Here is a 20,676-nt window from a genome sequence, read left to right on the forward strand (position 1 = left end):
AAATTAATTTAAAAATCCTTTTACAGGCACTAGGGACATAGCAGCTGCCAAAAAAAAAAAAAAAAAAATCAGTTAATACCTATTATCAAGGACTAGCATCAAACTAATTTGATTTCCTCTTTTGATGGAATAATTGGCTTCAGAAAGAGGGAGGAAAAGTGCAGAAGAGGCATGACTCCACCTCAGCCAGGGTGTGAGAGCGCCCAGCACGGCTCCCCTGGGAGGAAAACCGACCCGTGGCCCCGGTGGGCCTGACTCGCCGGGGGGTAGCAAGAGTCAGAGGACCTGGTGCCGGCGTTGCCTGGCAAAAAGATACAGATAAGCGGGGAGGGGGGGACGGGGCGGGAGCCCCGCTCCCGCCAGGGCTGCGTCCGTGACACCCGGCGAGGGCAATCGCCTCCTGAAGATACACCGGCCACAGCCCGGGGCGCAAGCGCCTCTCGGCCGCCCCCACGGAAGCTCCAGGCTAAACGGCCACTGCAGCCCCCGCACCGGCCGACAAGCGGCAGCACCCGGCGCCGCTCTCCGACACCGCCCCTCAGGGCGGCCCAGCTCCGCCCCGCAGCGCCGCAAAATGGCGGCCCCGCGGCTGCCGCGCACTGCCCTCCTTATTGGCCGTGCTTGAAAGGCTCCGCCAAGAAGCTGCGTTGCCAATGGCCGGCCGCTCTACGGTCGCTAAGGCAACCGCCCCTCCCTCAGTTCTTATTGGCCGAGCGGCATGCAGAAACCCGGTAACCGCCCTGTTCGGCGCGGCGGGGCTCAGCGACGTCGGGGATTGGCGGCGGGCAGCGGCCCTGATTGGCGGCGGCCGGGCGGAGGCGGGGCGCGGCCGAGGTTTGTTGTGAGGGGCCGGTTGTCAGGTGGCGGCGCCGCCGCCGGGCTTGGGGGGGGAGGGGGGTCGGAGCCGACGCCGGTAGAGCCGGGGCGGCCGGGCGGGCCCCGCCGAGCGCCGCCACCAACGTCCAAGCGTTCCCCCCCCTCCCCGGCAGCTTCGGGCGCCGCCCGCTGCTCCTCATCACCCGCTGAGGCTGCGGCGGCCCGAGGAGCGCTTTCCCGCCCGCCCCCGCCCCCCCCCCCGTCCCGGTACCGCCCGCGGGGCTCCCCGCTGGCCCGTCGCTACCGTGATGGTCATCAGCGGTGAGGCCTCGCCCCGCGCTGCTGCCGGGCCGGGCGGCGGGCTGGGCCGCTGGGCCCCCGCCCGCCGCCGCCGCCGCCTTGCGCGGCCTTCCCCGGCCTTCCCCGCTCCTCGGCCCAGGGTGACGGGGCCCTCGCCGTAACCCCGGTCGGCGGTTCGTTTATTTTTTTTGCTTTTTTGCCTCCAGGGCGGCCGGGGAAGCTCGTGTGGATGGCCCGGCGGCGGTAGGACGCGCCGGCGGAGAGGCGGCCCAGGCAGGGCCGGGCGGCGGAGCCTCGCCGGGAGGAGGAAGGCGCTTCTGCCCTGCCCGTCGGAGAGACGCCGCGCGGAGTGAGACATGGCTGTGGCCGTCACCACTAAGACGGCGTGGAAGCTGCGTGAGTGTCGCCGTGCTGCTCTCCCGAGAGAGGGCAGAGGACTCTCCTCGGCTGGAAGGGGGGGTGGAAGGGGCGGTTTGTGATAGGAACCAGCTCATCCCTGCCTTGGGTGTGGGTGCCTCTTTCCATGTTGCTGACTGTATAATTTTTAGCTCCCAGAAATCCTTTTTGAAAACATGGCAGCATAGTGGGATAGCGTAAGACCTTGTCATTGCGATTGTCAAAGGGTCATGGCCTGTATCTTTTTGATTAGTTGCTGTAATGCTATCCTAAATGTCTAGCTAACCCCACGTGACTCTCATATAGTACAAGAACAAGAACAGGGGTGATGGAAACACCCCTTCGGAGCCCAGGCTGCAGCGAAGACTTCTCTCGGTGGCAGGTTAGCCCGTTTGGGGTTGCCCTTCATTGCTGCTCGCTTGTTACAGGAGGTGCACTGAGCTCTTTGCTGCAGGAGGGATGAGGTGATCTTTGCAGGGGCTGTAGGTCTCATTCTCTTGAAATTGCTTTGCAAGAGACAGCAAGAATCTGCTGCTTTTACGTCCGTTGTTTTTCCTCAGAAGGAGCAGTAGACAGTTGCCAACTCTCGATTTCTAGCTGTTTCCCTGGTCACTGATAAGTAATTTCACAGGGGCTGTTGAGGAATGCTCAGAAGCAGTGGGAAGTGATCAGTTATTCAGAAGTGCGAGCTTTAGACCAGTGATTTGGGGTCTAGAAAATGGCTAGCAGAAATACAGTATCCTTGACTGCTAACACAGTAAGGGAGCTGAGATAACTGACTTAGTAATTTCATATCTTGTTGAGCAGAAAGCCAGTTTGCTGTGTTATCTTCCTATCCCTGAAACTCTAGTTACAGGGAAAGTTGGAAGTCGATCAATCTCCATTCTGTTTAGATGGGCAGTTGATCTTCATTTTTGCTAGGCTCTGCCCCATCTTAGCATCCTCTTTAGAGCAAGAGGCGTTCCAAATGTTAGAAATATTCCAGCGATGCTAATTAGGTGCTTAGTATTACCGAGCTGGTGGTTGATATCTGGTGACGAATGCTTCATTAAAAAAAAAAAAAAAAAAAGTTTGTGGGTTTAAGGAAATTGGCACTTCCCTGGGGGAGCGGATGAGGCTATCTGGCCGAGGCTGGCGTCAGGTAATAACCTGCCTTTTATGAACAGAGGCTTGAATACTTCAGCAATGACTTTTAAACTTACAATATATTATTAAGAACGAAATCAAGAGGAGGGAAGAAAGTGGAGCTGCTGATGCACTCATTTTACCAGCAATGCTCAGCATCTGTCCTTTCAATTTTAACTAGCGAGTTGGTCTATTAATACTAATTGTACTGTTTGTTACCTTCAAGTGTTTGTATACAGACAATACTTTAGCATTGTCATATGGAAGATGGGTCTTTCGACACAATACAGGCATCTTTTCAGATTTGCTCTTCTCATGTAATTTGTGGTCCAGTTACCTTTGTAATATGAAAGGTGTTTCTCCAGCTAAAGTGAAAGTTGCGCAGTTTTGCTTTCAAAAAAGCACTCTGAGAGCTTGAGATCAAAGTACCTGTAATTACTATTGCAGCCGTCTAATATCCTTTTGGGTTAGCGTTGCGTGTAAAATGATCAAATTGCTCCTCCCACCAAAACAATCCGAAGGAAAGCTGAATTGATTGCTACCTAGCCTTTTTATAAACAAGTTTCATAACTATTAGGCGTGCAAATCCTGTGAACCTTCAAAGAAGAGAACTGTAAGAGGAAGAAATTGGTAAATACGTCTGCCACAAAGCCCCTGCCAAAAATTTGAGTGGATTTAAAAATCTGTTCTGAAAATTAGGTATCTAAGCAAAGATGCTCATTTGGTTTCTCTTTTGCCCCAAACTTGTTTCTTTATGATGAGGCTTCCTTGGAGTTCCTTCATTGCGAAGCCCTCTCAGTATCAGAGCTTTGCCTCAGCCCCCAATTTAACAGTCTTTTAGCATCAATTGCATTTGTTGTTTTGTGCACTTTTGGATATATATTCACCCTTCCTTTGTCACAGTTTCACACTTTGCATTGCTAAGTTTCACTGGTGTTACATAGTGGGAAGGTAGCAAAGCCTCTGCCAAAGCTCAGAAAAGGGAGCTCCACCTATCCCTGCTGCTGAGTCTGACTTTTTTTCTGTGTAAGGTAACAAACTGTACTGCTGCTAATCTGCCAGTTCCTCTCAGGTTGGACAGTCTGCTGCTGTTTTCTAAAACGGGATTAGCCAGCCTTTCGCTAGATGACTCTGGCTGCTGCATGTTATTGCAGCTTCTTGGACAGCTTGGCTTTTGGAGACCCACCCGGGTACCGAAGGTAATGCAGCTTCTGTGAGCACATTGCCATAGCTGAGCAAATCTTTAAAAGCTACCGAGCTGCTAGTGAGAGAAGATGCTTTTTGTAAGCCACGTGAGCACTGGAGTTGTGAAGCTTAGTCAGCAAATGTCTTAAGTACAGCAGGCAGAGCCAAGAAAGACTGTTTCGAGCAAGATAATAGTGTGACTTCTTATCTGAACAGTGGGCTGCTGCAGCTTGTGCAGTAGAAACTGGAAAGTTTTTCTGGAGGAAGAGTATTTTTTTAGTCCTTTGGGAGGGATGGGATGAAAATTGTTATATTAGTCTGTAATAACAGTTTTCTTTGTTTTGTGCAGAAGAGATCACGGCTCACAGCAGCAATGTGTCCTCACTAGTCCTGGGAAAAAGTTCAGGCCGGCTGCTGGCAACTGGAGGAGATGACTGTCGGGTCAACATATGGTCAGTTAACAAGCCCAACTGCATCATGGTAAGAACAGGCCTGTTTTCAACTTTTGCGGGATGGGAATATTGATTCTGAGGTATGGAGGGTGGGGAATGAGGGAAAAGATTACTGGGTTGTAGCCTGTCAGACTTGTGAATAGAGTTTCCCAACACAAAGCTGGGTGACTGGATTCTAGCTAAAGATAGGGACAGAATTTGGTAACTGGTGAGACCACTGATTTGGAGAGAATCTGGGATGGCTGGCTGCTTTAGCAGGGCCAGTGCTTGCTCAGATAATGAACATTGTGCCTTCTGTTACCAGGCCACAAATAATTAAATGCAGAGTTTTGTACGAGATCAGCTAGTTTTATAAGTGCAAGATGCAGGGGCCAGTTTTATACCTTGGAGTTTGCCCTCACAGTAGGAAACATCCCCAGCAGGATGCGTACCCACCTGTCCCACAGTCACGAACTGTCAGCACAAAGTTTGTCAGAATAGTTTGCTAACTTGCCTGTAGGCTGGGGAAGAGTAATGCTGGGTGTAGTGTGTTACAAAGAGGAGGGTTACCCCAGTAGTGACCACTAAAGCGCACCATAAATATATTTACAGATGTCTGTCCTGCATCTTTGTTTTGAGTGGGTGTTGTGGAAAACCATCTTTAGCAAGTGTGACTTATCACTAGTTTAATTAACACACAGTAATGTTGTGTTACGGAAGGCATTTTGCTAGCCATTGTGAACCTTGTGAGGAAGGAAGAAATCAGGAAAGTAGGACCAAAAAGGCTAAAAGGAGAATGTGTGTACTTTATTTTTCCATTTATTTACTGTATAAAGAGGTCAAGATGGGTGCAAAAGTTGTTGCTCACCTTTGGTAGTGTTGTGCTTCTTGCATAACGTAGTTAAGCTGTGTCTTTCCAGGCCATTGGTGGTGGCATGACAGTAGTTTGAAACCAGAGTATTGCGTTCCACAATGAGGAGGGTTGAAGGACTAAATATCTCCATACCCTTTCAGTGGGAGCAGAGAGCTGTAGCTCTCCTGTGCTTCCTGGGAACCACAGATGTTAGGAGCTGGTGTTTCTGAGAGGCAGAGACTGACTGGAGCTGCTGAGGACTTCTGCAATTCTTGTATACCAAAAGAATCTTGATTTTTGGGATTGTGCTGTATATTTTGTCCTCTGAAATTCATCTTTTGTGTTTATATTGTTAGGATTCCAGATGTTTATGTGTTGGGGAAGAGGGAGAAGAGGAACTTTTCAAGTAGCATTGCAACTTGGTTCAAGTTTGAGCTCTGTTTCTCACTAAGCAGTGACAGTTGCAGCTGTAGAGTATGTAAAGGATTTCAGTTGCATGTGAAATCCTACGAAAGCCCCATCAGAACAGGCAGCTTTCAACTGGTGTTCCCAGCCTGTGAATGTGGGGGGGGAGCACAGAGCTAGCTTAGCTATTCAAAAAGACCTGTTTGAGGATGGAGTAAAGCATGGAATATTGCTTAATTGACAAGCAAAAACTCTGCAATAGTGGTATTGGTTTTCTAGAGCTAGTTTTAAATATTCTTATGTTTTAATTAAATACTGGCTTTTTCAAAATACTTACATAATTTGTAAGCTTTTAGGTGCTCAGGGGTGAAAGAAACTGCATACATGTGAATTACTACCTTATGCCTCAAGTTAATACTTCAGTAATAGCACCAAGTTATCACTGTGACACCCATTGTTGGCAGCAACGTATGGCTCCTTGCTTATGTGAAGGTTTCAAGGTAGTCCTGCTTTTGCTTTGATTTTGTAACCGGTTCATGACACCTACGTGACCCATTTAGAGCAAACACGGTGCTGTTGTGCTTGCACAGCATAATTTTTATAATGTAAGCATGTGTCAACCTTGTCTGGGCATCCACACCTAATGTTTAACTACCCATGTCTCTGTTGATGCATCCTTTAAAAATTAGTCAGTGTGCCACAGAAAGTGGGATAACATAGAATATACATGCACAGTGCTATATGCAGTGATGGTCTTTAGGGCGCTCTACTGTACTGGTAGCTGATGAGGAAAAAAAGACCAGTGGCACAACCAGGTGGTCCCAACTCATGGCTACATATTTCCCTTACCAATCTGGTATGAACAATGCCGCTGTGGACAGGGCTGTGTCAATAGCTGTTAATTGTGACTCATGGTTTTCTTTGCAGAGCTTGACGGGCCATACAACACCCATTGAGAGCCTACAGATCAATACGAATGAGGAGCTCATCGTTGCAGGGTCCCAGTCAGGGTCCATTCGAGTTTGGGACCTGGAAGCTGCCAAAAGTATGTTACCATGAGTTTTCACTTCTCTTAATGCATGCTTTTTGGAGTATCCTTATGCTTAATATCTATGCTGACCCAGAAGGTTCCCAGCTTAAGAAGGAACAGGAGCCTGGCATTGCTTTCATCTTAATTTCCATCCCTCTTGGAGAGCTTTTATGCACTTCCTACTGAGGCTGTAGAGCTGTGTATGCATGCTCGAGCAGAAATTTGTACATGTATAGTGGAGATTGATTTGAGGAACTAGTTTCTAGGTTTTGACCTGTGTGTGTTGAAATCTATATTCCAGATCAGGTTCCATGCATGTATAGAGTAACTGGGCATACAGAATTTGTATTCAGCGTCTCAGCTGAAAATTGTCAACCTTAATAAAAGGATCTAAAATCAAATTGGAAGTTTAAAGTATATTAGGATCTGCACAAGTCCAGGAATCCCCCGCTTGCTGACCTCTTGTTCTCCTTTTTAGGTTCTAACTTTTCTTTATTTCCTCAAGTGATTTTTCTCCTCTTCTGCTCTTGCATGACCATATAAATAGACAAACACCTGATTTTTAATAAATCGTAAAAGCTATGAACTCATCAAGCTCTGACCCTTTAAAGGCCAACTGTTGAGTCATTCTTTATTTATTGCATTTTTCTCAAATCCTAGAATTAAGTTTGCAAAGGTATCAGGAATCACTTGAGTGCATTCCAGCAGGAATACCATAAAATGACTGAATATTTCTCATAGGTTGCTACTTGTTCATAGAAAGAATGTGTAATGAAAATAGACTTACACTGGCTGAGCTAAGGTGGTGACAGCAGGTGGTATAAATAATAAAAAGCACTTCTGTCATTCAGACAGTTAGAATCAGTTCAGTTATAAAATAGTTTGGCTCTACCAGTGGAGAGAAACTGATCTGGCTGAATTTAACAGGAGACCTATGTGCCAGTGTCTGTGCAAATGACCACTCCAGGTCTGGCTCAAGAGCTAATTTCCGCCCAGGGAATCATCAGACTCTTCCAGATGACAGATGACAGAGAGAGATTGCCCATGTTGTTATCTGAGCAATTTTTCTTCCTCGAAGTTGAGTTCTGCATTTGTGTCTGCTTTCAGAGATATGGTGTACCAGTTCTACTGGTCCTTTCTGGTTTCCAGAATTACAAGGGATGTTACTTGGTTGATGACTTGCTCAAACACTGTGATCGTTTCTTTGTCTCATGCTTCCCAAGCATCCTTTCCTGGTCTTTGGGATGCTTCTTGCCTGGGGCAATTGAAGGAGTCCAGGGCGAATATTGGTACCCAAGAGGTGAAGTGAGGTTTGTGCTTGGATGGGGGTGCAGAGTCCCAGGAAAGGGTCTGTCTAATAGCTGCAAGGTGAACCATGCAGGCAATCAAATGTCCCTTTTACTTCCTGGCTAAAACTCTTCCTCCCTCCTCTCCATTTTGTTCTCTTTGTGACAAGTGGAAAGATACACTGCCTGACAGCTGCCTCAAAGTGTGGCTTTTTAGTTTTATTTTCAGAATGGAGACCTTTGGAATTTTAATCATAGTTTCCACGCCTAAGGACAGGACTTTCCGTAGTATCATTGAACATGGGCCCTCTATTGCTGTTTCTTTGCATTGCAAGGGTAAAGTCAGAAACATTTCCATAAAATAATGTATACAGATGAACAAACAATATGTGACGTGTCTAATGTGCATTGTATTAGCATGTGCTTTATGGTGTGGATAGTATGATTAAACTTCTTCATGGTGTCTGGGGAAAACAGACTACTAAATATTTGCTCCCTATCCTTTCTCCCTCCTCTGCTTCTCCTTTTCCCAGTTCTTCGTACCTTACTTGGTCACAAAGCGAATATCTGCAGCCTTGATTTCCATCCTTTTGGAAGCTTTGTGGCATCTGGCTCTTTGGACACAAACATTAAGGTAAAACCCAGCTTCCCCTAGAGATTGCCCTCTTTACTTGCAGCATCTTTGTTTTGAAGAGTGCCAGAACATGTTTTGTGCCAAGCTGTTGGTAGATGCTCTGCATCATCGTTTCCATGTGTGTGGGCAGGTGTATTTGCAAGTGCTTGTGAAACTCGTGCATGTATTTTCACAGTGGTGGCTCATGAGTGTGACTTCTCTGTTGTGGAATGTGTCTCTGAGTAAGGTGCCAGCTGAGACTTGGTGTCAGCAAGTGCAGAGGTCCTGATTGCTGTGGATTGCATCTGCTTCATCAGGCTGGTATTTGACTGTAGGAACTGAGCTTCTGTAGTAAGAAATACCTTACAGAAGTGATTCTTACTTGGGGAATTATGTTAGGAAATACCCCTGAAGGAAACAGGGGTTCAACAGCCCCTTCAGTGTTTTCATTCTGCAGTGTCGATCAGCTTGGTGACAGGGAGAGCTCTTGTTCTGACGGGACTCTTGAGCTCCCCACATATTGCTCTAAGCATATCTTTTGTTTGCTTTTCTTCCCTGTAGCTCTGGGATGTAAGAAGAAAAGGCTGTGTCTTCAGGTACAAGGTAAAATGCTTCATTGGCTTTCAGGTGAAGAGGGGAGAAAGATTCCTGTCAAGGACTTGTGAGAAAACCTTAAAGTGATTATGTACAATTAACTTCATAGTTTTCCAGTATGAAAATATGATTGCATGATTTGTGAAGTGGTGTGGCAAACCTCTGCAGGCCTCTGTGAAATGTATGGGAATATGAAATGGATATCATAGGAGTTAATGTACTATAGTCTGGTTGGCTTCAGTGGGGGATGGAGAGCATCCATGAGTGTTTCTTTATCCTGTGGCTGATATTGCCATGCAAGTCCCCTCTGCACCGAGATGGTTCTATTCTTGGGGCCTTTTTCTACCCAAAGAACTTGCTGTATATTAATTTAATTTAGAAACCAACTTAAAGGCACAGCACTTCTATCTGACCACCCATAAATCTGTGTAATTTAAAATTGATTCTTATTAAACCAGATCTGTATTTACCATACTTAAACTGATGCCAGAAATCTCTAGATGAGAGGGATTACATGCATTTAGTGTGGACGACTGTAGCCTTTCAGTGTAGTGTTTAGCATTCTGCAAGCTGTGGACTTTGTGAAACAGTTACTTGGTTTTATTTTATCGTAAAGGATTGAAAGATAAAAGACAGAATTCCCTCTAAGGAAGGAGAAAAAAAAAAAAAATATTGGTTTTTCTCATTTCAGGGTCACACAGAAGCAGTTCGATGTCTCCGCTTTAGTCCTGATGGGAAATGGTTGGCCTCTGCTGCTGCTGATCACACTGTAAAGGTAATTTATTGTGACACTCTCCTTATGTGCTTGTGGCACATAGGAATGCTGGGATCGTCTTTTTACCAGGCATTACCAGCACTCGCTCATAAACACCTTTATTTCATTAGGCAGCGGGCTGAGCCCTGTGGCTTTGCAGGTATCAGGCTGTCTGAGGATCATGTCCAGTGGCCCACAACATCCAGAAAAGAGCTGCACATGTTGAAATACACTTATCCAACAGACACGTTGGCTCTATGCACATGAAGGTTCAAGTTTTGATAGTGGTAGAGTTGTGATACCTGAACATTGGCTTTGGTTGTCTCCGTAAATGTTACAGAATGTGTTGTCCACAGCATGTTGCTTCATCATACCAATTTCTGGCTCTGCTCAGTTAATTCAGTAGGAGTGTGTTATACACACTGCACATGATTATCAGTCTGAAAATTCCTGTCAGGACTGAGCAGAGCAAGAGAAGGAATTATCGACTGAAGCAGTGACTTCAGTTGTTTCAGATGTGGTATGGAGGAATGTGGGCAAAGGACTGATTTTTGTTTTGAGTTTCATATGAAATGAACTGATCAGTCATTTCACTCTGTTTTTTTCAGTGGAGACTAGAGCACAGGAAGAATGAGTTGCGAAGGGATTCAGAGCTTTTGGATTTTTGTTTGTTTGCTTTTGAGATTTAATCTGTGGGGACAGGTGGAACTGCTGTATTTTATCCCAGTCTCTAAATATATGCCAGAAGCTTCTAGGGGATAAACTAGGAAATAAAACTAAATGAAAAATTTAAGAGCATGCCAGAAAAAAAAAAAAAGAAGAAAAAAAGAAAAAATGCAACCTTAAGTGACTGGGACGGTACTCCTTCCCTGATCATTGCTTTCTTTGACAAACTTGAGTCTGTTCTTGGAGAGGGAGAAGTGTTAGAAGGTTGCCAGTACAAGGAAATCTGAAGTGTATTGGAATTCTTTAACATTAAATCTTTTCAAGAGTCTCTCTGTTCTTTCCTTCTTCCAGCTCTGGGACCTCGCTGCTGGGAAGATAATGTATGAGTTTACAGGACATACTGGCCCAGTAAACGTTGTTGAATTCCACCCTAATGAATACCTTTTGGCTTCTGGCAGCTCTGACAGGTATGTAAGAGGAGGGAGAAAGAAGGGAATAGTATATGTCAGTTCTTTTTCCTGATGCTCTCCCTTTTAGAAACATAGAAAATAGGAATGTTACACAACTCACAACTGCCATTGCAAGAACCTGACATCTAGCCAGCAGCATGTCAAATCTGTGATGCGCAGAACAGAACATGGAGATCTTGCCTTCTTGTCCAAAATTGATGGCGCCTTCTGCCATACTAGAAAACAATGCAATAGCCTCAAACATCTCACTAATCCAGCTGACATCCTATCTGAACAGCAAGCAGCCCTGCTCAGCTAGCAGGGTGTCCTCTTAGCTCTGGTCAGCTCTAAATACCTATCCATATCCAGAGCTTCTAAGTATCTGTGGCTGGATTTATGGATCTTAGCTAGACTAGCCTTCTGTGTAGGTTCACCAATGTGCGCAACAGCAAAAGTCATTCTAGCTATTAGTATATTATTTCAATACTGGGTCCTACAGCAGATTTCTAGAGGGATGAGTGTGTCCCCCATACTTGGCACTGGTGAGGCCACACCTCGAATACTGTGTTTGGTTTTGGGCCCCTCGCTACAAGAAAGACACTGAGGTGCTGGAACGTATCCAAAGAAGAGCAACAAAGCTGGTGAAGGGTCTGGAGAACAAGTCCTGTGAGGAGCAGCTGAGGGAACTGGGGTTGTTTAGCCTGGAGAAAAGGAGGCTGAGGTAAGACCTCATCATTGTCTACAACTACCCGAAAGGAGGTTGTAGTGGGGTGGGGGTCGGTCTCTTCTCCCAAGTAACAAGCGATAGGTGAGAGGAAAGAGCCTCAGGTTGCACCAAGGGAGGTTTAGATTGGATATTAGGAAAAATTTCTTCACCAAAAGGGTTGTCAGGCACTGGAACAGGCTGCCCAGGGAAGTGGTGGAGTTGCCATCCCTGGAGGTATTTAAAAGACCTGTAGATGTGGGATTTACAGTTGGACTTGATGATCTTAAAGATCTTTTCCAACTTAAATGATTCTTGATTCTCTGATTTTTTTTTTTTGTTCTGTTTTGTGTACAGGACTGTTCGGTTCTGGGACTTGGAGAAGTTTCAAGTTGTGAGCTGTATTGAAGAAGAGGCTACTCCTGTCAGGTATATTAAATTCCTACTGCAGTGTACTAGGCAGAGACTGAAGTGGCGGTGAAGGGAGGATTTCCTAAAAGAGACTTTACTGGGGAGAAGTTAGGGCTGCTGGAGACATTGCACAGGCCCACCAGGTGAACACCAGATCAGTAGGTTCATTGTTAGGGATGGGGCTGGAGGTGTTCAGTGAAGTCAGAGATACAGCCCTGGGGTCCTTGTGGGACTGAGCAAGGTTGGAAAGCTGGGCCTAATTCTCCACCTGCCTTCCTCCCAGGTGTGTGCTCTTCAACCCAGATGGCTGCTGCTTGTATAGTGGCTTCCAGGATTCGCTGCGTGTGTACGGCTGGGAGCCAGAGCGCTGTTTTGATGTGGTCTTGGTGAACTGGGGAAAAGTCGCCGACTTATCTATCTGCAACAACCAGCTGGTAAGCCACTGCTCCTTGGGACTGGGGGAGGTGGCTGCAAAACACAAGATAAAATCCTCCTGCCTCCTTGCAGGCCTTCTGACCTTTAAGCTCGTGTCAGACTATAAGTGGCCAGGGCTTGCAATATGCCCAGCACTTGGAGCTTGTGTGCTTTTGCTTTCAGCAGCCTTGTCCTCCACTTCGTCTCTCTTTGCCTTCTGGAGGAAACAACTGGGGCTTGGTTTGATCAGTATTTAGGAACTATGCTTGGCAAAAGTTTTATCATAGCCTTTCATAAAACATTGGCAGCTTTGAATTGAAAAAGCCAAAGCACTCAACTCAGAAATTCTCAAGCATGGTTGCTCAGGGTCACTCCATCATGCCTATTCTCAAAAAGGCAGGCATGCACCCTGATCCTTGGTGAATTACCTTGACCTTTTGCCTCTGCAGATAGGAGTTTCCTTTGCGCAAAGCACAGTCTCTTCCTTCGTTGTGGATCTCAGCAGAGTGACAAAGTCGGATTCTATTCCTCATGGGCTAATCAGGGATGACGAGCCTTTTGTGCCACCTACCCCCACAGGGTCCTCCCTTCGCCGCATCTATGACAGGCCCTCAACTAGCTGCAGCAAGGCACAAAGGTGAGGGGATCTGCTGACTTGTTGAATTTCAAGATTTTAAGGAAATGTACAAGGAGCTTAGTGCTCTCGCTCTCTCTGAAAGGGTCCATACGGCTTGCTCTGACAGCATCTCTTTTTCCACAGCAGAGTGAAGCACAACTCAGAGAGTGAGAGGCGCAGTCCCAGCAGTGAAGATGACCGGGATGAGAAGGAATCAAAGGCTGAGATCCAGAACCCGGAGGATTACAAAGAGATCTTTCAGCCCAAGAACGCTATCTGTCAGTACCAGGGTTTATTGTGCTTTTGAGTGGTGTTTGGATTAGAGCTGTAGGCGCTAAGCTGGTTTGGTAGAACTAAGCTTTTGCTTACTGTAATAGAGGCTTCACCTGCGACTGGGAGAGTTTAGAAAACTTTTCTTTAATATTCTGTGCTTGGACGCTGAACTACAGATCATGTCGGTGACCTGCTGAAAGGTGGCACCTTTACTAGGGTGCGGTGATGTCTGGTCAAAGCCTGTCTCAGAATGCAGAGCTCCATTGTAAGCACGCTGCCTTCCTATCCTGATTCAGAAGGACTACTGTGTGCCGGGATCTTTATTAGCTTAGAATTTTGATATGTATAAAATCAGCAGCCTCCATTAAAGAAGGAAAGGCAAAATGTTTTGTTAAAGCAGAGATTGTTGTTTAGGAGACACTGTGCCAATGCCTGTATCTCATCTTTATGTAAATGAGAAAAATGAGATACTCTTTCTAAGGAATTAATAGTCATTATTTTGATTTACTTATGTAAATCAATTTAGTGGGAGGTGCTTTTTTTTCTAAAATAATTTGTTGTGATAGTGCCTTTTCTTGTGCTTCACACCTCTACAGCAGCAATGAACTACATGGGTCAGTTTTGTCCCTTCCATCCACGAAGGCTGAAAGCCTTTGACTAAACTCAACAATAGCATCAAGGTCTAAAGGAGATAACTCTGGTTGCTGTATTACTGATTACCCTAATCTGTGGAGTTGTTGGAGATCTCCCAGCTCCAAGGTTGACTTATTGCTAATCTGTAGACTTGGATGCTCCCTCATTTGTTTGTTTATTATTTTTTTTCCTCTCTTTCTGTAGGTCGAACTCCTCCTCAAAGCAACGAGCCCTTTCCAGCCCCTCCTGAGGATGGTGAGTATGAAAATGGCCCCTTGGTGGTAATGAAGTTAATGGCCCTCAAAAGAGGGAGAGTTGCATGTCTGCAGAAATTACTACTTTTAGTCTAGCTACACAGAACCTTTGCTCTCAACTTCCCTTGAAAGGAATAATCAGTTTCTGCTTTCCCACTTCTTTCCATCTTGGTAGATCCTGTAACTGCAAAGGAAGCAGTGAAGCCCAGCCAAGCTGCAGATGTCCAGACCCCATTGCCAAAGCAAGAACTTGTACGTACTGTATCATCTGTTAATAGCTGTTCATGCTCCTGCTGTGAAAGATATGTGGGTGCTGGAGACACTATAATTTCTGATCAAGCTGATTCCTTTACTGAAGAGCAGTAGAAGTGCAGCTCCAGTCTTTGTCCTGCCATGTGTCTTGTCTGAGCAGTAGAATTGAAGGTCAGTCCTCCAACAGGCAATGGCACCATTGCTTTTGTTTGCATCTCACACTTGCAGTGGTGTTTCTCCTTGCATCTCAAAATTGGGGCACTCTGAAGAGAACCAAGTGCCAGATTTCTGCAAGTGCTTGAACTGAGGCTATTTTGTTGCCAAAATCGCAAGCAGCCGATGGGCCATGATACATTATACTGGCTTCTTTAGAATTCTGTCTTAGCCTTCAGGCTGGCCACAGCCCATTGCCCTAATTTTAGATGCTGGTAACAATGACAGCACTTGGCACTTCTGCTGGGGCATCTCCATGTTCTCTGCAAACCTCTGCAAACATCTTGGCGTGAACCTGAGAGACACTTCATTGGGTCTTAAACTATGCTAGCAAACTGGAGACTGCTTCCGCATTAGGACCCTGCGGTGAGAGGAAGGTTGGTTGGGAAAAGAACATCAGACTAGGGCCAGACTGTTGCTGCTAGAGTTTTTATCCCAATTTCTCCTGCAGCCTGATCCGGTTCAGAGGCCACCGATTGCCTCCTCAACTCCTTTGACCAGAACAGAGCCGTCAGTGATTCCTGCAGCCAGGAATGAGCCCATTGGCCTGAAGGCCTCTGACTTTCTACCAGTAAGTATCTCTGGACAAAAGTTTCCAGCCAGTGTCTGTATTAAGCGGCATCAGAAAGGGGGTCCTCTGAAGTGCAAGAAGTGTCTTAGGTGCTTTCTGTAGCCTGCAGTCCTCCGTATTGAATAAGAACATGTTACCTCCTGCTTTCCTTCTGCTCACTTGGTGCTTCCCCTGCCAGCTTACTCTCCTGCCTCCCAACTGCTTTGACTTGCAATTCCTGTGGAATTATCACCTCAGGATTGCTGGACCCAGCCCCATTCTGAATGACAGCAGGCTGATGCGAACACAGCAACCTTGATCCATGCTCACGAAGAATGTGTTATCAAAGCAGAGAGCAAGGGATGAGACAGAGACACTGAACAATTCCACATGCTAGACAGTGATTCATTTAGAAAATTGGTGTCTACCATTACACATACATAATTATTTCACAGGGATCTTTGCCTCTTGCATCTTGGAGGCCTCTGGCTTCTCTTGGGAGGGTATTCCCTGTCCCAGAAAGGGAGAAGGACCAGAGCATCCTGATGATCCCAAACCCTGAATGTGAACAAAGGAAGCAGTGGTTCCAGCACGGCTTGGGCAAATTGACAGCCTAATAATTGTTTAAGATTTATGCTTTGTAATAAAATTTGCCGATTTCAGATGAATGTTTCACATTAAAAAAAAGGGTTTACATGAAATCATTTCTTAATCAAAATATATTGGTTTTGAAAACTTACTTTTAATTTACACTTTTTTAATTTTGAGAGTTTTTCCAAAGCTCCAAACATGTTTGTGATTGATGTAGTAAGTAAAATCAGAACAAATTGAGCATTTCAATCAGCTCTCACCTAGGCCAGAGAAAGCTCCTACCCTTCTGTGCCATCCTGCTCTATTATTGCTGCTCTGTTGGTGTCTGTACTTTCAGGCTGTGAAAAACCAAAGCCAGACTGAGCTCGTGGATGAGGAAGCCATGTCCCAGATCAGGAAAGGCCATGAGACCATGTGTGTGGTGCTCACCAGCCGCCACAAGAATCTGGACACTGTGCGGGCTGTATGGAGCACTGGTGACATCAAGGCAAGGATGTGGAGAATACTTGAGGGTCATGAGGGGAGCAGCTGAGCAGCTCTTTTGGCTTGTCTGGGGCTGATTCTGCCTCTCGCACAAAATGCAGGGTGTCACAGCTTTTATCCCCAGGGGTACACCTCAGAGTGCTGCTGTGTCCCACCTGCAGTTGAATGGTCACAAAGAAATGCGGAGAAAGCTTTCTTATGTGAGAGTTATCTTCTCTTCCCTAGCCAACTCAATGTTTTCTCTACCTTGTTTTTGAAAAGTGGCACTTGATATTAATTGCATTAGCCTAGCCAGTTTGAGCTTTGTCATAGATGATGACTTCTTCCCCTTCTCTCTCAGAACTCTGTGGACTCTGCAGTGGCGATCAATGATCTGTCTGTTGTTGTGGACCTCTTGAATATTGTCAACCAAAAAGCGTGAGTCCTGGGTGGAGGCAGCCCCTGGGATACCTGAGAACCATCTGGCTGGGTATTGAGAGCACTGCATTGTAGGTGCCTCGTGGCCATGGCAGCGTAAAATGCATGTGCTCGTAGTCAGATCTTCAAGTCTGCAGTGCTGGTAACTGCTGGAGTCGTATGGGGCCTTTCTGTAGGCAAATGATTTCTCAGAAGGAAAAGTGAAGTCTTGGGGCTTCATAAAGTGATTGTGCTGAGAATCAATAAAATATGTCAGAACCTGCCACTTTCTATCGCAAGGGGGAGTCAGTGAACTTGCTCAGTAAACTTGAGTGTCTGCTGCCTGGGCTTTTTTGCCAGAAAGCATTATTTGTGTCGACTCAGCCTTGTAAAGTCTCAGTCTCTGGTCTCAGAACACGTCCTTTTCTTTTCAGGTCTCTCTGGAAGCTGGATTTGTGTACTATTATCCTGCCGCAGATAGAAAAACTACTCCAAAGTAAATATGAAAGGTGAGGCCCCAAGAACATGGATATGCTTGAGGGACAAGGTGTGGATATTCATAGGAGAGCTCCACTGGGTATTTTGTAGCTGAAAGAAAATCCTGAAAAACCACAGCAGATACAGTATAATGCTGATACGATGCCTGGAAAAGAGCAATGGAGCTGCCAAGTGTGTGTGGGAAAAGACGGAAAGTATGCACGGGCAAGAAGAGCAGGATGTTGAGATTTGGTGTAGGTGTATTGGACTGAAAGCAGCTCTGGCAGCCAGGAGGGGTCAAACTGATGTGAAACAAGTGGGCTCTGTGCGCTTATGGGAATGAAACTGTCAGCTTGGGACAAGGGGAATGAAGTCCTGCAACAGCCTTGGGGTCACTTGGAAGAATGCTTTGAACCTCATCATTAGGTGGCAAAAAAATGCAGCCTCTCTCTTAAGATGGAGTTTCTGCCTTCCTGCTGGGAGAAAGGCTTCTGCCACGTCCCCTCGGCAGGACATCTCTGCTCTTGAGCAGAAAGGTCCCACTCTGCAGGGTATGCGCCAGGACCTTTCAATAGGGCTCACTTTGTAGTCTTGACGTGAACCAAGATCATGTTGGTACTTGGCTGTTGCTCTCCTTACCAGGTTCCACATGGTGGAGTGGGGGTCATTTGAGTAGATTATCCCCAGTGACTGGATGTGAGTGAGGGCTATGTGCTGGGGGGACAGGAATGAAATTCAAGTGGGACCCAATTCTCTATTTGTTTTTCAGTTATGTGCAGACTGGCTGCACCTCCCTGAAACTCATTCTCCAGAGATTCCTGCCACTGATCACAGACATCCTTGCTGCACCACCTTCTGTTGGAGTGGACATCACCAGAGAGGAAAGGTGAGGCACTTAACTCCACTTGCTTCTTTTTTGAACCAGCCTTTCTCTTGGGTGAGCTTTGCTCCTCGTGATACTAGACTGGGCATGCCTTCCCTTTTGTCTGCAAACAGCAAACCCTCCTGCTCTGAGAAAAAGACCAAGGACTGCTTTTCCCTCTGTCACTGTGTATTGAGTCATACCTCAACAAAGTGTGATTATGTCAGGAGTAAAACCACCCTGTGGCTTCACCCTCTACCTCACAAGACACATGAGTTGTCAGCCAGGCCCTGGATTTCCAGTTTATTCACAGGGTAGCTCTGCTCTGAGAACTGGCCCTCTGAAACCAGCACCTCCTCCCTCCTTGGACTTTACTGCCAAAGGGGAGAAGAGGAGTGAAAGAGCCCTTATGTGGATGCCATTCTCCTGTGTCATCAGGATGTGGGCTGAATACATGGTGTTTCTGCAGAGCCATGCTCACTTGTAGGGCTTGTGTTTTCTCTCCTGCTTGAGTTGCATCTTTGGCGCTACAGGAACAACCACATCTCTTCAGCAGCTGAGGATTCATGCTGTGTCTGCTGTCTGGTTTTTTGCAGGCTCCATAAATGCAAGCTGTGCTACAAGCAGCTGAAAAACATCAGCAACATTGTCAAGAACAAGTCTGGGCTCAGTGGCCGCCATGGTAGTGCCTTCCGGGAACTGCATCTCCTCATGGCTGTCTTGGAGTGACAGCCATCACCTCCTCACATGCAAACACAGGTGGCCAAGCTCCCCTCTGCTCTTGGTGCAGCTGGATTTCACCTCTCTCCATGTGTCAATCTCCCCCCCCTCCCCAGCACAGTAGGGAAGTGGAATCTCACTGGCTGGTCACCTGCCCAGCCCTGGTGCCTTACAGGCTGGATGGAGGACCTAAGTGGAGAGACATCTGTGCTGTGTGAGGGGACCTGGCTGTTGGTGGGCCCTGCAAAGCCCCTGTAGGGAAGCAGCTTCATTTCAGCTCTTCATCTGAGCTCTTAGCTGCTCTGTCTCTGTGTGCTGGCCTTTCCCTGATGGGAGGGCTCTGAGACTGCTGTCACCCCTCCTTCACCTATGTGTGCTGTCAGTTCTTGTTGCTTGGCTCTGGGGGCTGCGGCCAGCTGGCCCTGCTCTCTTTGAGTGGCATGCTGAGGACTGCAGCATCCACCCCACAAAAGCCTGCTGGGGGGTGGAGTGCCCTTTCCCTACGGAAGGGACTTCAACTGCTGTGTGGGACTGGCCCCTTTGGCTTGCTTCATCAAACATGAGCCAGGACACTGCCACCGTGCCTGGTGTGTAGTCCCAAGGACCTGTATTGAGAGGAGGCAGTCTTGGCTTCTCAGAAATCCCTGCTGGCACCCTGGACTGCAGAAGATGATTATCTTCGGACTGTTGCTGGGAACTGAGGTCTACCTGGATCTGTTAAAATATGTGACTTAAACAGGACTTAACGTATGTGTTTGCCTTTGGGGGTAGGGATTTGGGAGGGTGGAGGGACATGGACTAATGTCTTTCTATATCCACTGGACGGATCTTAAAGGGGTTTTTTTTCCAATAAATGTCTGTCAGAACTTTTCTGTCCCTCTTTCTTCTTTCCTGTTGGGAAAGAGGTTCCTGTTGGTGCTTCCCCTGCTCCTCCCAGCCTGTCTCCCATTTTATACACTGGAGCCTGTTCTCCAGGGAACTGTAACTTATAATAAATTTTATTAAAAGATTTGTAACTTTTTTAAAAAAGTTGTGTTAAATGCCTGACTCTCTTGAAGTAGTACTGTTAGTTCACCATAGCACAGCTCCTGGCTGGGAGCGTCCAGGGAAAGCAGGGCTCTGGTCCCTGCGTGTCCAATGGGGAAGCTGCCCATTCTCACCCTGCTGGGAGGTTGCAGTGAGTAAGTGGATGCGGTGAGCGAGGCAGGGAGACAGCAGGAGCCAGGTGGCTTGCTGAAACCCTGGGGGAGGTTTCACTCTGCTGCGTAGTTCCCAGCCTAAAGAGCAACGTCACTGTTTGCAGCTTGTAATTCTCCCTGGCCTGATGCAGATCTCCTTCCCCACTCAATTTCTAGCAGATCTTGGTGTGGTGGCAGTGCCTTGCCTATGTGGTTTTCTTTCTGTGAGCTGACCCAGGTGCTGGTGTTTGGGGATGTGGGAGTGTACAGTGGGGCCAGCAGGAAAGCTAAAGCCAACCCCTACCTTGCTGATACTTCATCCAAACACAGTCAAGTTTTAGGACCAAAGGGGAGCATCCTGCTCTGCTCCGTGGTTCTGGAGGAGGTGGCTCTCATGGTGGCTCATGCAGCAAGAGGCCATTGCAGGACAGCAGGACCGGGGCTGAAGATGCTGCCTGCTGCGAGCACCCCAAAACTCACTATGTGTGTCCTGCCTGCACTGCAGCTGCTTGCTGCCTCACCCCAGGGGCTCTCTGGTGATAATCCCATGCCTGGAGCCAACCAAGGTGTGAAAAAGCTCCTCCAGCCCACAGCGCTGGGAGAAGCATGAGATGAAGCAAGATGCTGCAGTGCTGGGGTTTACTTAGGGTTTAACAACTCAATCTCCTGCTAATTAAGGGAGTTCCATAGCTGCAAACGGGGGGGGGGGAGCGGGGGGGGGGGGGGGGGGCTGTGCTGGCAGGCTTG

General features: G+C 47.1%; 1 protein-coding gene across 4 annotated transcripts; it reads left to right on the forward strand.

Annotated features, from left to right (window-relative positions):
* Positions 1-911: 911 nt before the first annotated feature.
* KATNB1 (katanin regulatory subunit B1) lies at positions 912-20,580 on the forward strand. Of its 4 annotated transcripts, none has more exons than XM_049805773.1 (20): positions 912-1,137; positions 1,323-1,512; positions 4,172-4,302; positions 6,439-6,556; positions 8,361-8,461; positions 9,002-9,043; positions 9,726-9,809; positions 10,806-10,921; positions 11,964-12,035; positions 12,301-12,451; positions 12,881-13,068; positions 13,195-13,325; positions 14,158-14,208; positions 14,383-14,459; positions 15,124-15,243; positions 16,151-16,300; positions 16,637-16,713; positions 17,127-17,201; positions 17,939-18,055; positions 18,628-20,579. In XM_049805773.1, the coding sequence occupies exons 2-20, from the start codon at positions 1,473-1,475 to the stop codon at positions 18,758-18,760; spliced, it is 1,974 nt and encodes a 657-aa protein (XP_049661730.1). In that variant the 5' UTR covers positions 912-1,137; positions 1,323-1,472; the 3' UTR covers positions 18,761-20,579. The 4 variants fall into 4 exon arrangements, with proteins under 4 accessions (XP_049661730.1, XP_049661728.1, XP_049661729.1 ...); XM_049805771.1 differs by having other exon boundaries at positions 913-1,137; positions 13,192-13,325; positions 18,628-20,577; XM_049805774.1 differs by lacking the exons at positions 912-1,137; positions 1,323-1,512 and adding exons at positions 3,735-3,836; positions 7,649-7,841 and having other exon boundaries at positions 13,192-13,325; positions 18,628-20,580.
* Positions 20,581-20,676: the final 96 nt, after the last annotated feature.

This window comes from Accipiter gentilis, chromosome 7, assembly GCF_929443795.1.
Source record: "Accipiter gentilis chromosome 7, bAccGen1.1, whole genome shotgun sequence".
NCBI lineage: Eukaryota > Metazoa > Chordata > Aves > Accipitriformes > Accipitridae > Astur > Astur gentilis.